The 18,151-nt window shown below is 50.5% G+C and overlaps 3 protein-coding genes across 7 annotated transcripts; all 3 read left to right on the top strand.

Annotated features, from left to right (window-relative positions):
• The first annotated feature begins 600 nt into the window (after window positions 1-600).
• On the top strand, window positions 601-8,408 carry SENP3 (SUMO specific peptidase 3). Of its 2 annotated transcripts, XM_081029738.1 has the most exons (12): window positions 701-939; window positions 1,248-1,337; window positions 1,779-2,495; window positions 3,647-3,886; window positions 3,983-4,094; window positions 4,461-4,608; window positions 4,738-4,785; window positions 5,143-5,220; window positions 6,859-6,996; window positions 7,159-7,242; window positions 7,362-7,412; window positions 7,872-8,408. In XM_081029738.1, the coding sequence occupies exons 3-12, from the start codon at window positions 1,790-1,792 to the stop codon at window positions 7,980-7,982; spliced, it is 1,716 nt and encodes a 571-aa protein (XP_080885864.1). In that variant the 5' UTR covers window positions 701-939; window positions 1,248-1,337; window positions 1,779-1,789; the 3' UTR covers window positions 7,983-8,408. The 2 variants fall into 2 exon arrangements, with proteins under 2 accessions (XP_080885863.1, XP_080885864.1); XM_081029737.1 differs by lacking the exon at window positions 1,248-1,337 and having other exon boundaries at window positions 601-939.
• Window positions 8,409-9,201: 793 nt separating this feature from the next.
• EIF4A1 (eukaryotic translation initiation factor 4A1) lies at window positions 9,202-15,250 on the top strand (the record flags this gene model as incomplete). 4 transcript variants are annotated; one of them, XM_081029731.1, is made up of 12 exons in its annotated part: window positions 9,202-9,334; window positions 9,842-9,982; window positions 10,655-10,703; window positions 11,136-11,268; window positions 11,718-11,857; window positions 12,758-12,926; window positions 13,270-13,379; window positions 13,592-13,735; window positions 13,832-13,969; window positions 14,081-14,170; window positions 14,410-14,489; window positions 14,596-15,247. In XM_081029731.1, 12 exons carry the CDS (start codon window positions 9,312-9,314, stop codon window positions 14,738-14,740), a joined length of 1,362 nt encoding a protein of 453 aa, XP_080885857.1. In that variant the 3' UTR covers window positions 14,741-15,247. The 4 variants fall into 4 exon arrangements, with proteins under 4 accessions (XP_080885857.1, XP_080885859.1, XP_080885860.1 ...); XM_081029732.1 differs by having other exon boundaries at window positions 9,297-9,334; window positions 9,842-10,520; XM_081029733.1 differs by lacking the exon at window positions 9,842-9,982 and having other exon boundaries at window positions 9,215-9,334.
• A 202-nt stretch (window positions 15,251-15,452) lies between these two features.
• CD68 (CD68 molecule) lies at window positions 15,453-17,894 on the top strand. Its single transcript, XM_081029751.1, has 6 exons — window positions 15,453-15,932; window positions 16,007-16,434; window positions 16,604-16,723; window positions 16,857-16,929; window positions 17,035-17,205; window positions 17,497-17,894. The coding sequence occupies exons 1-6, from the start codon at window positions 15,884-15,886 to the stop codon at window positions 17,628-17,630; spliced, it is 975 nt and encodes a 324-aa protein (XP_080885877.1). The 5' UTR covers window positions 15,453-15,883; the 3' UTR covers window positions 17,631-17,894.
• The last annotated feature ends 257 nt before the right edge of the window (window positions 17,895-18,151 follow it).

The raw sequence follows: 18,151 nt of genomic DNA, 5'->3' as shown, positions 1-18,151 counted from the left end.
TCTATCCATTGTTTCCACCACTATCTCCAGAGGTGTATTTATTATAGGCCCGTCTGAAGGGGGTGCCCGACGACGACGACCGTCCCCTTGCATTACTCTTCGGGTCCCAAGTTTTGCCTTTCATGCTGTGCATTCCCCTGGCGTGGCAAGCCACTCCAAGCCCCTCTGGGCTGAGGCGGCTCGCCAGGGAACCTTGGCAGAGTCATGCGACCTTATGCTGGTTCTGCCTCACTCCTCCGAGCTCTTCTTTCTGCTCAAGCCCTGCTTAAGAGTTAAATAAAAGAGAATAAATGATACCTCGGATCCATTTCCCCTACTGCCTTGCCACAGCCCCGTCCCTCTACTTGATCTCATACCCTCCTGGCTCTCCCCTTGGCGCCACACCACAGCAGCTGCATGCCTGCCTGGGTGCCTAGGCCCTAGAGAGTGGAAGAGAAATACGCAGCGGGGCCTGAAGCAACACAGGACGCGCAGGCGCAAAGGGCATGTGGGGGGTCGCTGCGCACAGCCCAGGTCAGCGGGTGTACGCAGGCGCAGTCCGGCATGGGGCTGAGGGGCGGGGCGGTCCCGTGGCGTCTACGTTCACGGGTAGGCGGGACTAGGGCGCGTGGTGGCCGCGCCGGCGCTGTTCGCCGGGTGTGACGTCGTAATCGTGCGCCGCCACCGCCGGTGGGCTTGGGGCTCGCGGGAGGGGAAGGAGGAGGGGAAAGAGGGGGAGGTGGTGGAGGTGGAAGCTGAAGCAGAGCAGGAGGCGTCCGCGGCGGGGCGGCTCAGCGGCACGGCGCGCGGCCCAGAAGCGTTGGAATCCTGAATTGAGAGGGCTACGGCTGAAGACAGCAGGAGTGGCGGGGCCGCCGCCGTCGCCAGAGAGATGAGCCGGGAAGCCTGAGGCCGGAGACGCCCGCCCTCGGGCCCGTCCGTCCGGCTTCCCTTCTCCCGGTGAGGACGCCCCTTCCCCTCCCCCAGCCCTGCCCCGGCCTTTCCCATTCCTGGACCTAATTCCCACGTAACCGGAGCCCAGTAGTCCTTCGAAGGGGCTTCTTAAGGTCCTTGGGCTCCGAGCCGTCCGAGCCTGTAGGACCATACCGGTGCTGGGACGCATTCTGGTCCCAGGGGACAGAGCAGGGGAGGGGGCTGGGCCAGCCTGGCTCGCGCTGCTCAGTTCTGTCCCGCTGTCTTGGTTAGGCTGCTTAAGCACCGATTCGGTTCTCTTTCAGTTTCCTGTAAAATCCTTCCCTTTTCAATAGGTTCTACTTTCTGAACCGTAGGCCTGGCATCCCCATTGCTCCCTGAGACGACTGAGCATGCCCCTTTCCTTGTTCGCTCCAGGGTGATAGGTAACTCTCCTCTTACTCTAGACCACGGTTTCCCGGTGGAAGTTGTGTTCTTTGTACCATGTCAGGATTTCCGGGCCATGTCCTTTATTAGGCTGTCAATTAGGACACCCCGGTAGTATTAAAACAGAGAAGTAGAGTCTGAAAATACTGGGTTTGACCTGGGGATCTGAAAAATAAGGTCCCCAAGGCCTGCTGCTTAGCTATTCTCCCTTGCCTCTATCTGAGTAAGAGAGATGATGATGGGACAGACGCTAAAGGTCCCATGGCGCACCATGTTAACCAGGAAAATCTGAAGTTAGCTGTTTTGGTTTTTTTCCCTTTTTGCGTGTCTTGAATCCTAGTTTATTTGCATCTTATTCCAGAAGATGCATGCTGAGGAAGAGAGGCAGGACCTGGGGTACAGGATGTTTGGATTCTGACACTCTAACCTTTGTTTTACAGGCTGCTGGAAGATGAAAGAAACTATACAAGGCACCGGGTCTTGGGGGCCTGAGCCTCCTGGACCTGGCATAGCCCCAGCTTACTCAAGCCCTAGGCGAGAGCGTCTTCGTTGGCCCCCACCCCCCAAACCCAGACTCAAATCAGGTGGAGGGTTTGGGCCAGATCCTGGGTCAGGGACCACAGTGCCAGCCAGACGCCTCCCTGCCCCTCGGCCTTCTTTTGATGCCTCAGCTAGTGAAGAGGAAGAAGAAGAAGAGGAAGATGAGGATGAAGATGAAGAAGAGGAAGTGGCAGCTTGGAGGTTGCCCCCCAGATGGGGTCAGCTGGGAGCCACCCAGCGACCTCGCCCTCCCCGTCCTACTCATCGAAAAACCTGCTCACAGCGCCGCCGCAGAGCTATGAGAGCCTTCCAGATGCTGCTCTACTCAAAAAGCACCTCGCTGACATTCCACTGGAAGCTTTGGGGACGCCACCGGGGCCGGCGGCGGAGCCTCACACACCCCAAGAACCATCTTTCACCCCAGGAAGGGGGTGCTACACCGCAGGTGCCATCCCCCTGCTGTCGTTTTGACTCCCCCCGGGGACCACCCCCGCCTCGGCTGGGTCTGCTAGGTGCTCTCATGGCTGAGGATGGGATGAGAGCGTCTCCACCAGTGCCACCCATGGAGGAAGATGGATTAAGGTGGACTCCGAAGTCTCCTCTGGACCCTGACTCAGGTAAGGTGGGAATGGGGTAGAGGAGGGGTTGCGGAGGACCCTGATCCTGGAGAATACGAGCCTCTTGTTATGGAAACTGGGTCTAAGGAAAGTAGGATGGCAGAGTGAGGGGGTCCAGAATAGCTGTGAAATGTCTTAAGCCCCACTTTGAGCAGGAACTAAATCAAGGAAGGTAGTCAAGGCTGGGATACAGAATACTTAAGTAGGTGTCCTATGCATGGATGAGAAAGGGAGACGTGGTTTGGAAAAGTCAGTCTTGTCCACTTGAAGTCCCTCTTCAGCCTTTCAGGAGAAGGACCCTTTCATGTGCATTTCCAGAAAGTGCCATTCTCAGTGGTGGGATGAGATCTCTCTGAATAGTGGGGTACATCACCTGTATGGTTGTGTGTGGCATTCTCACTCAGAATACTTCTCTTTTGGAGAACCCCAACAAAACAATTTTAGGCTCTCTGTGCTTTATTAATTATTCGAGTGTTTATTGAGCTTTTGCTATATGTCAGATAATATGTTAGGTGCTAGGCATATAGTGGTGACAAATATCTCTGAAATTTACATCTGTCTGAATCCTAGCCTTTCCTTGCTTTCCTCCTTTCTATAAGTACAGTTGACCCTTAACATGAGTTTGAACTGCATGAGTCCACTTATACATGGAATCGGCCCTCTGAATCTGTGAGTTTCCGCATCTGCAGATTGAACCAACCTCGAATCGAAGATAGTATTTTCAGTCTGCAGTTGGGAATCCACAAATGCGGAGGGCTGACTGTATGCATTGTTCTCCGCCATTTATATAAGGGATTTGAACATACGTGGATTTTGGTATCCATCGGGATCCTGGAACCAGTCCCCCACATATACTGAGGGACCACTGAATTTTGGGGGGGGTTAAAAGTTATACGTGATTTTCAAGTGTTGGGGGTGTACCCCTAATCCTCATGTTGTTCAAGGGTCAACTGTAGTAACTCTTTTATAACCTCTTGGACATCCTTATTTCATGCTTTAGGGTCTCTTTATTCCTTAGACTTAACTATTGGTAGATTCAGTTTCGATTCATCCTTCTTGTGGTCTTATAATTTGTGTACATCATTTAATTTTCCCCTTGTCCTTTCATTTAAGCCAATTTCTCATCCCCATCTTGTTTCCCTGCTTTATAGGCCTCCTCTCCTGTACTCTGCCCAATGGCTTTGGGGGACCACCTGGGCCAGAAGGGGAGCGAAGTCTGGCACCCCCCGATGCCAGCATCCTCATCAGCAATGTGTGCAGCATCGGGGACCATGTGGCCCAGGAGCTTTTTCAGGGCTCAGATTTGGGCACTACAGAAGAGGCAGAGCGGCCTGGGGAGAAAGCTGGCCAGCATAGCCCCCTGCGAGAGGAGCATGTGACCTGTGTGCAGAGTAAGGAACCCTAAGAGGACCTAGTCTCTCTTCCTCAGCCAACGCTTAGATCAGAGTCTGGAGGTCTCACCCCACTCCTCTCCCTCTTCCACTCAGGCATCTTAGATGAATTCCTTCAAACTTATGGCAGCCTCATCCCCCTCAGCACTGATGAGGTAGTAGAGAAATTGGAGGACATTTTCCAGCAGGAGTTTTCTACACCTTCCAGGTGAGGCATGAAAGAGATGCCCTTCAGAAGAGGGCTAGGACCTGGGGGATGGGGAGAGAATGCTGCTGCTTTTTCTGCCATTGGGATGTACTTGAGAAGGAAGCTAGAACTGAAGGGGGGAACCTACAGGCAAGATGCTAAGTCTTTGTAAGCCAGCTGGGAGGGTCTTTATCTGAGATCCTGAAATATGTATACCTGAGTATTCATGTGCTTCTTTTGGGGAATAGGCCTTTTTCAGGTCCTAAAAAGGATCAATGACCCAAAAGGGGAAGGGGTAGTTTAGATTCTTATCCTAGGCAGTAGAAGGTACTTCTTTGTGTCCTAGCCCCCTTGTCTTTTGTGTGACTCCACCCTTGGCCTACTCAGGAAGGGCCTGGTGCTGCAGCTGATCCAGTCATACCAGCGGATGCCAGGCAATGCCATGGTGAGGGGCTTCCGAGTGGCCTATAAGCGGCATGTGCTGACCATGGACGACCTTGGGACCTTGTATGGACAGAACTGGCTCAATGACCAGGTGAGGAGGAGTAGAAAAATAGGCCCAAAAGGGGATTCAGGGAACAGGGTGTCTGGGGCCCTCTTCTTGGGGGAGCCCTATACCCATGCTGCACCCTCCATGGCAAGTTGCTTCCCATCTTCTCGTCAGGTGATGAACATGTATGGAGACCTGGTCATGGACACAGTCCCTGAAAAGGTAGGCCTAACCAGGTTTTTTGGCCCCTTTCATTTCTTCCATTTTACATAAAGAGGGCCTTTGTTTATGGGGAGAGAAGGTAATCTACTAAATTCAAATCTATAATTTTTGTCCTGGTCTTAACAATTCTATTCCTTTCCCCCAGTCTTCAGTGTTTTTCCCCTATAGCTAACCCCACAAATTGGGATGGGAAGCTGTTAGATGAGGTTAAAAACAATTTGTTTTTTTATCCTCGTAGAATTGGAGTGCAGGTTGTTGAAAGTAGTCCTTAGAGCCATAATGAAATGGAGAGGACAGTTAGCAGGAGGGCCTGAGGTCTTTTAATTCTATCCAACTCTTTTTTTATCATTGGCACAGGTGCATTTCTTCAACAGTTTCTTCTACGATAAACTCCGTACCAAGGGTTATGATGGGGTGAAAAGGTGGACCAAAAACGTGAGTTATGAATTCACATCTACTTGTGTAACACCTTGCCTTTAAAGAATTAGAGTTCTATTTTTATAAGCTGTTTCCCCAACCCTGTTCATTCAGTCTTCCAAATATTTATTCAACATCTCGTCTGTGTGCTAGATACCATTCTAGGCACTAAGGATACAGTGTTAAATAAGGAAAACTTCTTGCCTTTGTGGGGTGAGAATAAATAAGCAAGTTAAGTTTTAGCTAGTGATAAGTGCTGTGAACAAATTTAGCATGGGAAGTGGGTACTTTAGATCAGGTGATCTGGGATGGCCTCTCTTAGCTGAGACTTGAATGTTGAGGAGTCAGCCATGTGCAAATTTGCGGGAAGAGTGTTCTAGGCAAAGGGAACAGCAAGTTACATGGGACTTAAAGTGAGAAAGAACATTTGAGGAACAGAGGGCTCCTGTGGTTGGAACAGAGTGAGCAAAGAGAAAGTGATGGGAAATTTGGTTAGAGAGTAGATTATGAAAGGCATGGAGGGTTGGGTAGGTTTTACTCCATGTGTATCGAGAAGCCATATGAAAGTTTTAAGCAGGCTGGGAAGTGCCTCATGTTTTAAACTCTTTATTTCAATGATAGGTTGAAAGTGGGGCAAGAGTAGAAGTAGGCAGACTAACAGGAGAGTAGCACAGAAGTCCACATGAGAAACTTGGACCAGAGTGGTAAAGGAATAAATAGAAGTAGTTTTATCTAGGATAAGTTTTGTGTGCCGAACTAGTAGGACTTTCTGACAGATTGGATGTGGAAAATGGAGAAAAGATAGGAATCTAGGATGATGCCTAGGTTTTTGGCCTAAGCATTGGGGAAAATAATTAGGGGCAGAGCAGGTTTAGTGAGGAAAAAAAGTTCTTTTCTCCTCTCCAAATCAAAGGCCAGGAAATTTCTACAGTAAGGTAGGACATTGGCTCCAGCATGACCTAATTGCTGTCCCCAAGTTCAGGAGCTTACACTCCCAGGGATTTGGCAGGCCTGCTTCTCCCTGTAGAGGCGGGGTGACATACACTGAAAAGAACGTGGCCTTCTGTGTATCTGTGTTTGAATTCCACCTCTGCCATGTCTTTCTTCTATGACCTTGGGCAAATTACTTTCCTTTTTCAAGCCACAGTTACCACATTGTTATGTTGAACATGAGAACATCCTTGAAGGATTGTTGTGTTAACTGGTTGAAGTATTTACTAGGTGCTGTGCATTGTTTTTAGTGGATCACGGATATTAACTAGTTTAATCCTCATAATGAAAGGGTGACGTGTGAGTACTATTATTTTCATTCTCTTGCAGATAAAGGAACAGGTATAGAGAGTTATTAAGTAGCTTGTCCGTGGTTATAAACTAGTAAATGAAGGAGGTGGATTTGAACCCTAGCAGTCTGGCTTCAGAATCCTGAGCCTGGGTGCTTAGCTACTAAGCATTTGTACCTTTAATATGTGAAAAGTACTTGGCTTATCCTTGGCTGTTGAGTATTCTGTCACCACTTCCTCTGTCTTGCCTTCCTCCCTTACCCCAAGAATCAAGACATCCAGGGCCTCCTTGCCTGCTCCGCCATTCTTTAGATCCTCATGGCAGTAGACAGGACTCTTGTGCTGTCATACCTGACTTCTGGCACTGCCTCCTTAGGTGGACATCTTCAATAAGGAGCTACTGCTAATCCCCATCCACCTGGAGGTGCATTGGTCCCTCATCTCCGTTGATGTGAGGCGACGCACCATCACCTATTTTGACTCGCAGCGCACCCTAAACCGCCGCTGCCCTAAGGTTTGACGGAAGGGGAAATGTGGGTAGAATGTAGGGAGGATGTCCAGTGGAGTGGCATTCCAAGCAGAAGGGTGCACTTGCGGTCTCTGAGAAGCAACCTAGGCTTGGTGGCTGTGACCACTATGCCCTGGGTTCACTACCTCCTTTTCTCCATCTACACAGCATATTGCCAAGTATCTACAGGCAGAGGCAGTGAAGAAAGACCGGCTGGATTTCCACCAGGGCTGGAAAGGTTATTTCAAAATGGTAAGTTTCTAGAGGGAGGGGTCCGGGGTTGGTAGTGGGGATAGCAGTAGGAGGCAGATGTTGAAGCCACACCCCTAGGCATCTCCAGGTGAAGGGCCTACCTTCTTTCTTTTCTCTAGAACGTGGCCAGGCAGAATAATGACAGTGACTGTGGTGCCTTTGTGTTGCAGGTAAGCAGATGGCATTTGGGTTAAAGGGTTGGGAGGGAGATGGGAGGCTGTTCTACATCCCTCATTCGGCTCACAGTGACCTGGGAGTGAGGAGTAACCTTATGTGGTAGGACACAGAAACCCTGACTTCTTGGCCCTCTCCTGGCTTCCCCAACCCACATTGGGACTGGGTCTCTGGTCCTTGGTCTCTGGCTGTGATGCACCTGCCTCCTGACCCCCAGTGCAAAGTGTTTTCTCTGTTTACCAGTAGGTATTTCATGTAGCAAGTAAGAACACCGGCTTTAGAGTCAGACTTTTTTTAAGCCCCCAACTGTGGGACCTTGGCTTCTTTTGTTTGTGAAATGGGCATGTTCTCTGAAAGATTGAGTGAGATGTATCTCATATGAAATGTGTAGCACAGGTCCTGACTTGGGGGATACTCAGTAGGGGGTTCTCATGGCCTGCTTTGTTAACACCCAGTACTGCAAGCACCTGGCCCTGTCTCAGCCATTCAGCTTCACCCAGCAGGACATGCCCAAACTTCGTCGGCAGATCTACAAGGAGCTGTGTCACTGCAAACTCACTGTGTGAGCCTCGTATCCCAGGCCTCAAGCCCATTCATTAATGGACAGGGGGACATGGGAGACCCTTCCCAAGAAACTCCAATTCCTTTCCTCTCCTGCCTCTTCCCACCCAATTCCCTTTGGTTTTTCATATTTAAATGTTTTAATTGATTTCTGTATTTTTTTTCTTTGAGAGAATACTTGTTGATTTCTGATGTTCGGGGGTGGCTATGGAAAAGCCCCGTTTTGCCTGTCTGCAGAAGAGTCAGGCCTTGCAGCCTGGGTGGGGCAGTCATTCCCCTTCCATGTGTATGGGTGGGGCCAGGAAAATCTGTGCTGGGGGTGGTGGGCGGGCAAAGGGATTACTGCCTGCCAGATCTTCAAACTTTTTTTTATATATATATATAAATGCCACGGTCCTGCTCTGGTCAATAAAGGATCCTTTGGAGATACATAGTGGTGGTCGTCCTTAAGGGGCCTCAAACTGATGGATGTGCTCTATCTCAGGCTTGTCTCCAAGGTGCTGTTAGCTACCTACCTTTTTATGGGTCTTGAGACTTAAAGGGCCACCTCTCATCCTGGCTCAGACAGTGCATCATGTCTTAGTCACCCCAAAGAATCCCCCTCCCAGGGGAGCAAAGGATGGAAGGAATGACAGTAGGTTATCCTCAAAAATAAACAAGCTTGAGAGGTACTAAAGTTGGGGAACAGGACACTTAAGGGAGCTGTCCAGGATTCATGACAGGAACCCCAAATGTTCTTAAGCCCAGAAGTTGGTTATTCCATCCCTCCTCCCTTCCTAACCTCCCACCCGCTAGGGTATGACTCCTAATTCCATCATCCCTGGTATACTTGGAACACATCGGGGCGGTGTCAGATCTGCCTATGCTGGAGAACAAAATAAAATATGGGTCCAGTGGAGACCTGGAGCGGAGGTAAAGGGAAGTGGAAGTCCCGGGAGCCCGGAAGTCCCTGGAGGCTGAAACCTCGCCCCCCTTGCATGATAGGACCTACTAGGCCACATGACTGAGATACTATCGCCTCCGCACGTGTAGGGGTGCAGGGCCCCAAGATGGCTGCCAGACCTCGAGGCCTGACTCTTGTATGTCACTTCCGTACCGGCGAGAAGAGCGGGCATTGCAGCCAATCAGGCCGCAGGGCGGGTCTTCACCTTGATAGGCGTTCAAGTTATCCAATGGTGGCTGCGTGCCAGAGCGCCTACGAACTAACGTCACGCCGAGTTGCTCAGAGCCGGCAGGCGGGGCCGAGGCGGCCAAGCCAATGCAATGGCTGGGGCGGGGTCGGGCGCTCTATAAGTTGTCGATGGGCGGGCACTCCGCCCTAGTTTCTAAGGATCATGTCTGCGAGTCAGGATTCCCGGTAAGGAAGGCATTTACAAGAGATTGGGGCTACTTACCCTGCCGCTCCCTTTCCAGGGCCCCGCGCGGGGGGAAGCTAAGGCCCACCGCCCTAGGTTCACCAGTGTTGCGGGGAAACCAAGCCGGGAGGACCGGTCCTAGGGGAAAGAAGGAGGGGGCGGATCCACCGCCGATGCTGCCACCAGGGCCTAGAGGGCGAGGACAGCCCGGCTTTTGGGGCCTAGAGTGCGAAGTGCGTTAGGACGCCACTACGCGGTGCGCGAAGCCCCGGCCCTGAGTGGCGAGACGAGGTCGCGACCTAGCGTGGGAAAGAAAGGTAGAGGTGGCTGGTCCGGTTGCCTCACTGCCGTAGGGCTCGCGCGCGCTCGAAATTCCGAAGGATTCTGGGGCGGTTCCACTCGGTGCGGGGGGGGCTTGGGTCCTCATGTCCAGCCGTTTCGTCGCGTCGAGATACGGGTCGGGGAAGAAGAAACCGGCCGTTCAGTGTGCTGGTTTTCTTGGCGGCCAGGACTGAGCGTAACCCGGAGGAGCAGCCGCGTGAGGCGCCAGAAGCCCACCCGGCGCCCGGGTCCATTTTGCCGCACAAGCCGGTCAATTGGCAAACTGCAGATGGGCAGGTCCACTTTTCTTCGGGGGTGAGCGCCCTGAGGTATGGGAGGGCGATGCCATTTCGCGACGGGGGCGGGCTGGATGTGGATTGTTCCGTGGTGGGGGGAGACCCCGCCGGGTGGTCGAGGGAGCGAGCACATGGCGGTCTGAGATGCTCCCCTCCCCCAGTCAGCTTCGCCTCTTTAAGTGTTGTGCAATCTCCCCCCGTGCTAGCTCGGCTGGGGCTCATTGTGCGCGAGGCCGCCACCGCCCGCGGCCTCCCACATCCGGGCACCGCGAGGGGGGTAGATGGGCTGGAGGGAGTGGGGGAGGGCGCGGGCGGAATGACGTGGGGGGAAGGGGATGTCCTACCTTCGGATCTGGGAGGTGAAGGGCGGGACTTCCGGCGTGCTGGGGCCACGATGGGAGGTCAGGCCCGGGACACGTGGGCCCAAAGGCAAGCACCACTTCCCGGCCTCGTTAAATGGGGCGCTGTTCCTCCCAGCTTTTGAGTCTTGTAGGAGGGTTACCCCATCATGTCGGAGCGGCCTGACTTGAGCAGCTCCCTGGATGGGGCAAAGGCCTGACTCAAATGTAAAGTAAGGACTGTCTTCTAGGAACTGGTGGGGGGATGGGTCAGGGAGTGAAAACTGATGGCTGGTTGCTGGTAGGAAGAGCCTGGCTGTCAGGATTTCTAATGTGCCTCAGTCAACATTATACTTTAAACCAACAGATCCAGAGACAATGGCCCGGATGGAATGGAACCCGAAGGCGTCATCGAGGTGAGATTGGACCCCTACCATCATCGTCCTTCAACTTTGGGAAGGGCAGTGCTGGGAGAGCAGTGACCCTGGTTTCTTGGAGTGGTGATTCAGTGACTTGAGATTAAATTAGAACCCAGGCTCCCAAATAGTGAAGCCTTCCTCTTAGGAAGTTTTAAATTGTTTTATAGTCACTTGTTTAAAAGGTTTATATCCCTGCGAGTATGTATAAAATGTGTCATTCAAATTGAGTCTTGTCCTCCCTTGTACAATTTCCAGTCTCAAAGTTTACAAGTGGAATGGTCCTCAGTGATTTTCCCAGGCCATGTAGAACGAGCTGGCTTCCTGGAGAGGAGAGGTTGTGGGTTCTGAAGCTTTGGTGAAGGCTTACAAGCTCCTGTTTGCTCCAGTGTTGAGGCCCACTTCTACTTTTAATTTCTTTGCATTCTACAGAGTAACTGGAATGAGATTGTTGATAGCTTTGATGACATGAACCTCTCGGAGTCCCTGCTCCGTGGCATCTACGCCTATGGTTTTGAGAAGCCCTCTGCCATCCAGCAGCGAGCCATTCTTCCTTGTATCAAGGGTAAGACCTCTCTGTTTTAGAACAAGTTTGGGACTGTCCCTGGCCTGGGTAGAGTGACACCTGGTTTGGTGGTGCTTATCTCATATCAGCCAGGGACAAAGCAACTCCTTGTTCATCCCAGCTTGGCTTTTGGTCTGTGCCCATGCCTGGTTCATGCCCTGGACACATGAATTGTTAGTTTGATTTCAATGAGGTAGTGTTTTAGCTGGCTTATACTTGCTCTTTATAGCTGTATTTCTAACCCAAAACCATGCAGTACTAAATGAGTTAACCTCATCTGGCCTCCAGATCTGTTCTCATGGGGGTACTGTGTTGTGATGGAGTGAAGGCTGAATCACTTCATGCTTTGTCATGTAGCTTTATTGCTCTCATTAAGCAAGGCCTTGAATGTTCCATGATCTCAAAGTGTGTTCCCTCTACCACATCAAATTTTTTCCTGGTTTGTTTAGGTTATGATGTGATCGCTCAAGCCCAATCTGGGACTGGAAAAACGGCCACTTTTGCCATATCAATTTTGCAACAGATTGAATTGGATCTAAAAGCCACGCAGGCCTTGGTCTTGGCGCCTACTAGAGAGTTGGCGCAGCAGGTGAGAGAGTAGCTTCTTTCCCTTCCTGAAGGACTGATTTAGAAATAATTGGTATACACCAAAATCAGTGTTCTCCATCCACCACCACCACATTGGAAGAACTGAGGTGTATGGGGCAGGTGGGTTGTAGGAGAAAGAAATGACTTACAAGAAAATCAGTTGATGACTTATAGATCTTTTAAGACTTTCTAGGTTAATTATAAGCTTTTTTTTTTACCGAAATACAATATGCATCACTTCCTTCCACCCATTTCCTCAAGTCAAATGGGAAAGCTGCTGGGTGGAGCCTGGCTGGCTGGGCAAGTTTGGTGGCTGTTTTATGAACAAAGCCACTGGCGATGGGCAAAGAGACACCTGATTTGTGGTGTTGCTCTTAGTAAGGCGCAAAGCAGACGTCCAATCCTTTGTTCTTACTAGCTTGATGGCTGGGTTGGTAGCCAGAGCCATTTCATGCCTGGGGCATGTAAAATAACACTGGACCGTTTGCTTGGGTCTTGAAGGGGGAACGATTGATAAGACTGGTCTCATAAATAGATTATTAATTGAGGCTTGGGGTATGGTTTTAAAATGTTTTTTTAAGAGAATATGACAGCTTTTGTCATATTGCACACACTAGTGCAATAGGATGTAGATAAACGTCATTCTACATAAATCTGCTTGTTATGAGATCGAGTATAAGTGGGTCACATTTGGCTTTCAGAAAGTTAGGGGGTCTAGAATAGTAAGCTACATTGAAATTAGAGGGCTGTTAGTGAAGCATTGTGACCTTAGGTTCATCTAACTTGCCTGTTTCTTATTTGAAAAGTGAGTTTTAATAATAGTGAATGTCAGTGTGGAAAGTACAGTTAAAATGGGGTTTGACATAGTTGTAGCTAACGTGAGCACTTTTTCTGGACACAGATACAGAAGGTAGTCATGGCATTAGGAGATTACATGGGTGCCTCCTGCCACGCCTGCATTGGGGGTACTAATGTGCGTGCTGAGGTGCAGAAGCTGCAGATGGAAGCTCCGCATATCATCGTGGGTACCCCAGGCCGTGTGTTTGATATGCTTAACCGGAGATACCTGTGTGAGTATCTCAAAGTGATCTCTGGGTCACTTCCCTTTTCTGCATGCTTTCCCAGTCTTTCCACTTGACAACACACTTCCCAGTGAGGCTAGTTTCTCCCCCTAAAAGAGTTGCTCTGTGATGAACCCCATGCGTGTCATCTGAGCCTGGCTTCCCTGTCTCGGCCCAGGTAGTGTTCTACTTGCCAGGGCTGTTGTCTGGACTGTCAGGGGGGCTCCCAGGCAAAGGATAAATTTTTGAATTCTGAGAGCACACCGCCTGTCTCTTCCTGGTTCTTTATTGGGAAAGTTAAGCATGTTTCACATTTCCCTAATTCCTGTTGTTGTTTTTTTTCTTGTTGTAGCTCCCAAATACATCAAGATGTTTGTATTGGATGAAGCTGATGAAATGTTAAGCCGTGGGTTCAAGGACCAGATCTATGACATATTCCAAAAGCTCAACAGCAACACCCAGGTGAGAAATTGAGAGTCTTGGCTACATAGCTGATCCTTTGTGGACCGGTGTCATTAGGGTAACAGAAGAGCAATATTAAATGCCAGAGGAAGCATAAAGAATTCCAGTCTTCCCTTAAGCCTTTTTTTGCATTAGTTTCTGTTTTAGGTGGTCACCTAGGGAAGGTGGCATGGAGTATCTTCTGTCCTGAGGTTGCCCTTTTTTCCCATTAGGTGGTTTTGCTGTCAGCCACAATGCCTTCCGATGTGCTTGAGGTGACCAAGAAGTTTATGAGGGATCCCATTAGGATTCTTGTCAAGAAGGAAGAGTTGACCTTGGAGGGTATCCGCCAATTCTACATCAATGTGGAACGAGAGGTGGGGCCCAGTGCAGGAGGCGGGCCTGGTAGTAAGTCCTTGGGTATAGCCCCTGACTGATGTTTTTTCCCACCCCCATACCCCGCACCCCCCTAGGAGTGGAAGCTGGACACACTGTGTGACTTGTATGAAACGCTCACCATCACGCAGGCAGTCATCTTCATCAACACTCGAAGAAAGGTCGATTGGCTCACTGAGAAGATGCATGCCCGAGACTTCACTGTCTCTGCCATGGTGTGTTCTCACCCCACCCCGTTGTTACAAGCAGTATGGATATGTCAGTGTCCTACTTACAGCCAGTTCTCAGAACCAGTGTGACTTATACCCTTCTGTTTCCTTTTCTAGCATGGAGATATGGACCAAAAGGAACGGGATGTAATCATGAGGGAGTTCCGCTCTGGCTCCAGCAGAGTACTGATTACCACTGACTTGCTGGTGAGTAGGGGGGAATTTGGAGAAAACGGGAGGGATAAACCAAGGTGATTCCCTCTCCAAGGGGCCTGCTAGTGCCCCTCTTCAGGAAAGTAGCAACTTGGAATAAAATCTGGCATGCCTCAGGTTTTCAGGGGACAGTCAGATGTGTATTTCCTTTGCCTTTGGCTGCCTACATAAGTCCTAAGTTCCTTTTGGATAGTGTTTCACTCATGCTGAAGCTGTCATCTTTCTTGCCATAGGCCAGAGGCATTGATGTGCAGCAGGTTTCTTTAGTCATCAACTATGATCTTCCCACCAACAGGGAAAACTATATCCACAGGTGAGTGTACTCACTCAACCCCTCCCTTATGCCCAATCCTGGGCTGAAACCTCTGGGTTTTTATGTCCTGTATCCTCATGTATCCTAAGGTGTCCTTGTTTTCCAGAATCGGTCGTGGTGGACGTTTTGGCCGTAAGGGTGTGGCTATTAACATGGTGACAGAAGAAGACAAGAGGACTCTTCGAGATATTGAGACCTTCTACAACACCTCCATTGAGGAAATGCCTCTCAATGTTGCTGACCTCATCTGAGAGGGGCTGGCCTGCCAACCTCATGCCAGCCAGGGTTCAGTCCTTGGGCTGAGGAGCAGGAGGGGGGAGGGAAGGGAGCCAAGGGATGGACATCTTGTCATTTTTTTTTCTTTTTTTTTTTCTTTGAATAAATGTCACTTTTTGAGGCAAAGAAGGAACCGTGGACATTTTAGATACCCTTTTCTTTGGGGTAGGCTCTTGCCCCAGGCGCCGTCTCTTCTCCCAAAAACACTAATCCACTTCCCTAGTCAATCTCCAAACTCCAGAGGCTCTTCCCACCCCAGCCAAATTCCTCTGAAAATGATTCAAGGGGGCTATAATGTCACTCAACCTCATTTGCTGGACCAAATCAGGAGGGAGAACCCCTGAGTTAGGTGGCCCAGGGGATTGTCCCCAGGTGGGAAGAGCAGGGGAGAAAAAATGGTAGCCATTTTTACATTGTTTTGTATAGTATTTATTGATTCAGGAAACAAACACAAAATTCTGAATAAAATGACTTGGAAACTGCCTGTTTGGGCTTCTCATTTCTTTCTTCCCCTTCCCTCCCACCTGCAAAGGAGTGTACCTCCCCTCCTCCCCCAGCTACCATTTACCCATTTTGTTACATTACTTTGTTAACCACAACGGTCATATTAAGTGGATAGAGTGACCCTTCTGTAAGGGGTTAGGCAATCACCATCACAAGTGTCTCATGTGTCAGCTAAGAGGAAGTGACAGACAGAGGGGGGGGAAAGTGGTAACTTGATTTTCCATCTTACTGAGTTCATTTTTCTCTAGAAACAGACTGCTGTTTCTCAACTGGTTCTATGCCACAAAGTTGCTACAGAAGACCAATGGGTCTGGGTCGCCAAGGATAAACTTCTAAAACTCCCAACTCATTCTGCCCACATGACTTGATTCTGGCCACTCCCACTTATGTGAAGCTAGGGCCAATCACCTAAGGACAATTTTAATGACTAAGATATTGGTGGCTGGGGTTGAGGTGCCTGAGTCAGGTTGGGGGGGTAAGGGGGGGTAAGTTTATCAGTTACAGGAAGTCAAGGGCTTTCGTTTCCTCTTCCAAAAGAAGGCAGGGAACAGGATTAATTGAGCAAGCAGCTGGGACTGACACAACCTACTTGGTCTCGGCGAGGCTGGTCTGCCATGAAGCTGGTTGTACTTTTCTCCGGGGCCTTGCTGGGGCTCCTAGCAGGTAAGACGGAAGGGGAGAGACCCTGGGAAGAAACCTGCCCCTAGGTTGCTAACCATTCTCTCCTCTGCCGAAAGCTCAGGAAACGGGGAATGAGTGGCCTCATAAAAAATCGGCCACTCTGCTGCCATCCTTCACGGTGACACCTACAGCTACAGAAAGCACAGGAAGCACTAGAACAACCAGCCTCAGTACTACGGGGAGCCAGAGAACCACTACCATAGGCACCACCAGCCACGAACCCGCAACAGCCACTCACAGTCCTATCACCACCAGCAGCCATGGCAACGTCACAGTTCATCCAACAAGCAACAGCACGGCCAGCAGCCCTGGACCCTCAACCAGTTCCCCCCATCCAGGGCCACCTCCACCCTCTCCAAGTCCTAGCCCAGGCTCCAAGGCCGCTATAGGAGATTATACTTGGACTAATGGTTCCCAGCCCTGTGTCCACCTCCAAGCCCAGATTCAAATTCGAATTCTGTACCCAACCCAGGGTGGAGGACAGGTAAACCTGAAAGACAGTAAAAGACAGGAGAAGGGGGTGAGACTGCCTGCTACGGTTCAGAGGGGAAGAAGGAAGAGAAGGGACAAGTAACAGGGTGGGGATGAAGGGAACAAGGCACCTTGGATGGCATAGCTGTGTAGCCTTGTGACCCTCTCTTTGACTTCCACAGGCCTGGGGCATCTCTGTACTGAATCCCAACAAAACCAAGGCCCAGGGGCACTGTGAGGGTGCCCATCCCCACTTGCTTCTCTCATTCCCCTCTGGACAGCTCAGCTTTGGATTCCAGCAGGTACCGCACCCTCATCCCTCACTCTCACCCTCCAAGTACCCGATCCCTACCAATCCCTTGCCAAACTGCTTATTCTGTGGGCATGGATCCCACTCTCCCGGGCTGCCCTGAGCCTTCCTGGTCACCTCCCCAGGAACCGCTGCAGAGCACTGTCTACCTGAACTCTATGGCTGTGGAGTATAATGTGTCCTTCCCACACGCAGCACGTGAGTAACCTCTTTTTCATCACTTGCACTGGACTCCTGAAGGGGGACCAAAGCTTGGGGGGTGGGAGACATGGATATGGAGCTGACCTTAACTCACTCTTTTAGAGTGCACATTCTCAGTTCAGAACGCATCCCTTCGAGAACTCCAAGCCCCACTGGGCCAGAGCTTCAGTTGCAGAAATGCGAGCATCATTCTTTCACCAGCTTTCCACCTCGACCTGCTCTTCCTGAAGCTACAAGCTGCTCAGCTGCCCACTACAGGGGCCTTTGGGCCAAGTAAGACCTACTCCTTGCTTCCTAGAACTCTCCCACGGCACTGAAAACCCCATACTCCAGGCCTATTAACTCCCTTCTTACATCCAAAAATGTCCTCCCTTTTCAGACTTGTCAGTTATAGGGCAGCTGTCCCCTGCCCTACAAGGCTGCCCATTCTCCCCTTTCATTTACGGTTATCTAAGTGACCTCCTTACCAATCTCCTGCTTCCTAATGTCCCCCCACATTCCTTCCTCCCACCTTTATCCCAGCCACCACCATTGTGATGACTACTTACCCTATCTTTCTACCAGGTTTCTCCTGTCCCAGTGACCAATCCATCTTGCTGCCTCTCATCATCGGCCTGATTGCCCTTGGCCTTCTCGCCGTGGTGCTTATTATCTTCTGCATCTGCCGGAGACGCCCACCCAACTACCAGCCCCTCTGAGCATTTGTCCCAACACCCAGGGCACCAGGGGATGCCCTCATTTCTGACCACTCAACTGACTCAGAGACAGTTATCTTCTTTCCCTCTCTGTAGCAAAGAACAAAAGTAGATAATATAATTGGGAGGGATGAAGGGAGACGTTTATTAAATGTGACGGATTCCCTGCCCCCACTCCCAGTGGGAGAAGAGTAAAACCTACTCAAATTTGTCTTTGGTTTTCTTTGTCTTTACTGCCAGGATTAAAAGCCGTGAGTTTCTTGTCACAACGCTCTCTGTGCCTTCCATGGTTGAGTGTCAGGGAGCCAGCAGCAGCCAGTGAGGAGGGGTGCAAATGTCAATGTGTGACCAAATACCCTCAGAAGTTCATCCCCCCAAATCTGTCACAGCTGGTGTTGAATCTGCCTTGTTTCCCTTCCTCATTCTGGGGTCCCTGGCTGCTCCCTACCCTCCAACCCAGTGGAGCCACCCATCCCGGCGGCCTTCTTCCTGACCTGATACACAATTACAGGTGAAGCAGGCAG

The sequence above is a fragment of the Rhinolophus hipposideros genome (assembly GCF_964194185.1).
Source record: "Rhinolophus hipposideros genome assembly, chromosome: 20".
NCBI lineage: Eukaryota > Metazoa > Chordata > Mammalia > Chiroptera > Rhinolophidae > Rhinolophus > Rhinolophus hipposideros.
This window is presented reverse-complemented; position numbering and strand designations above follow the sequence as displayed.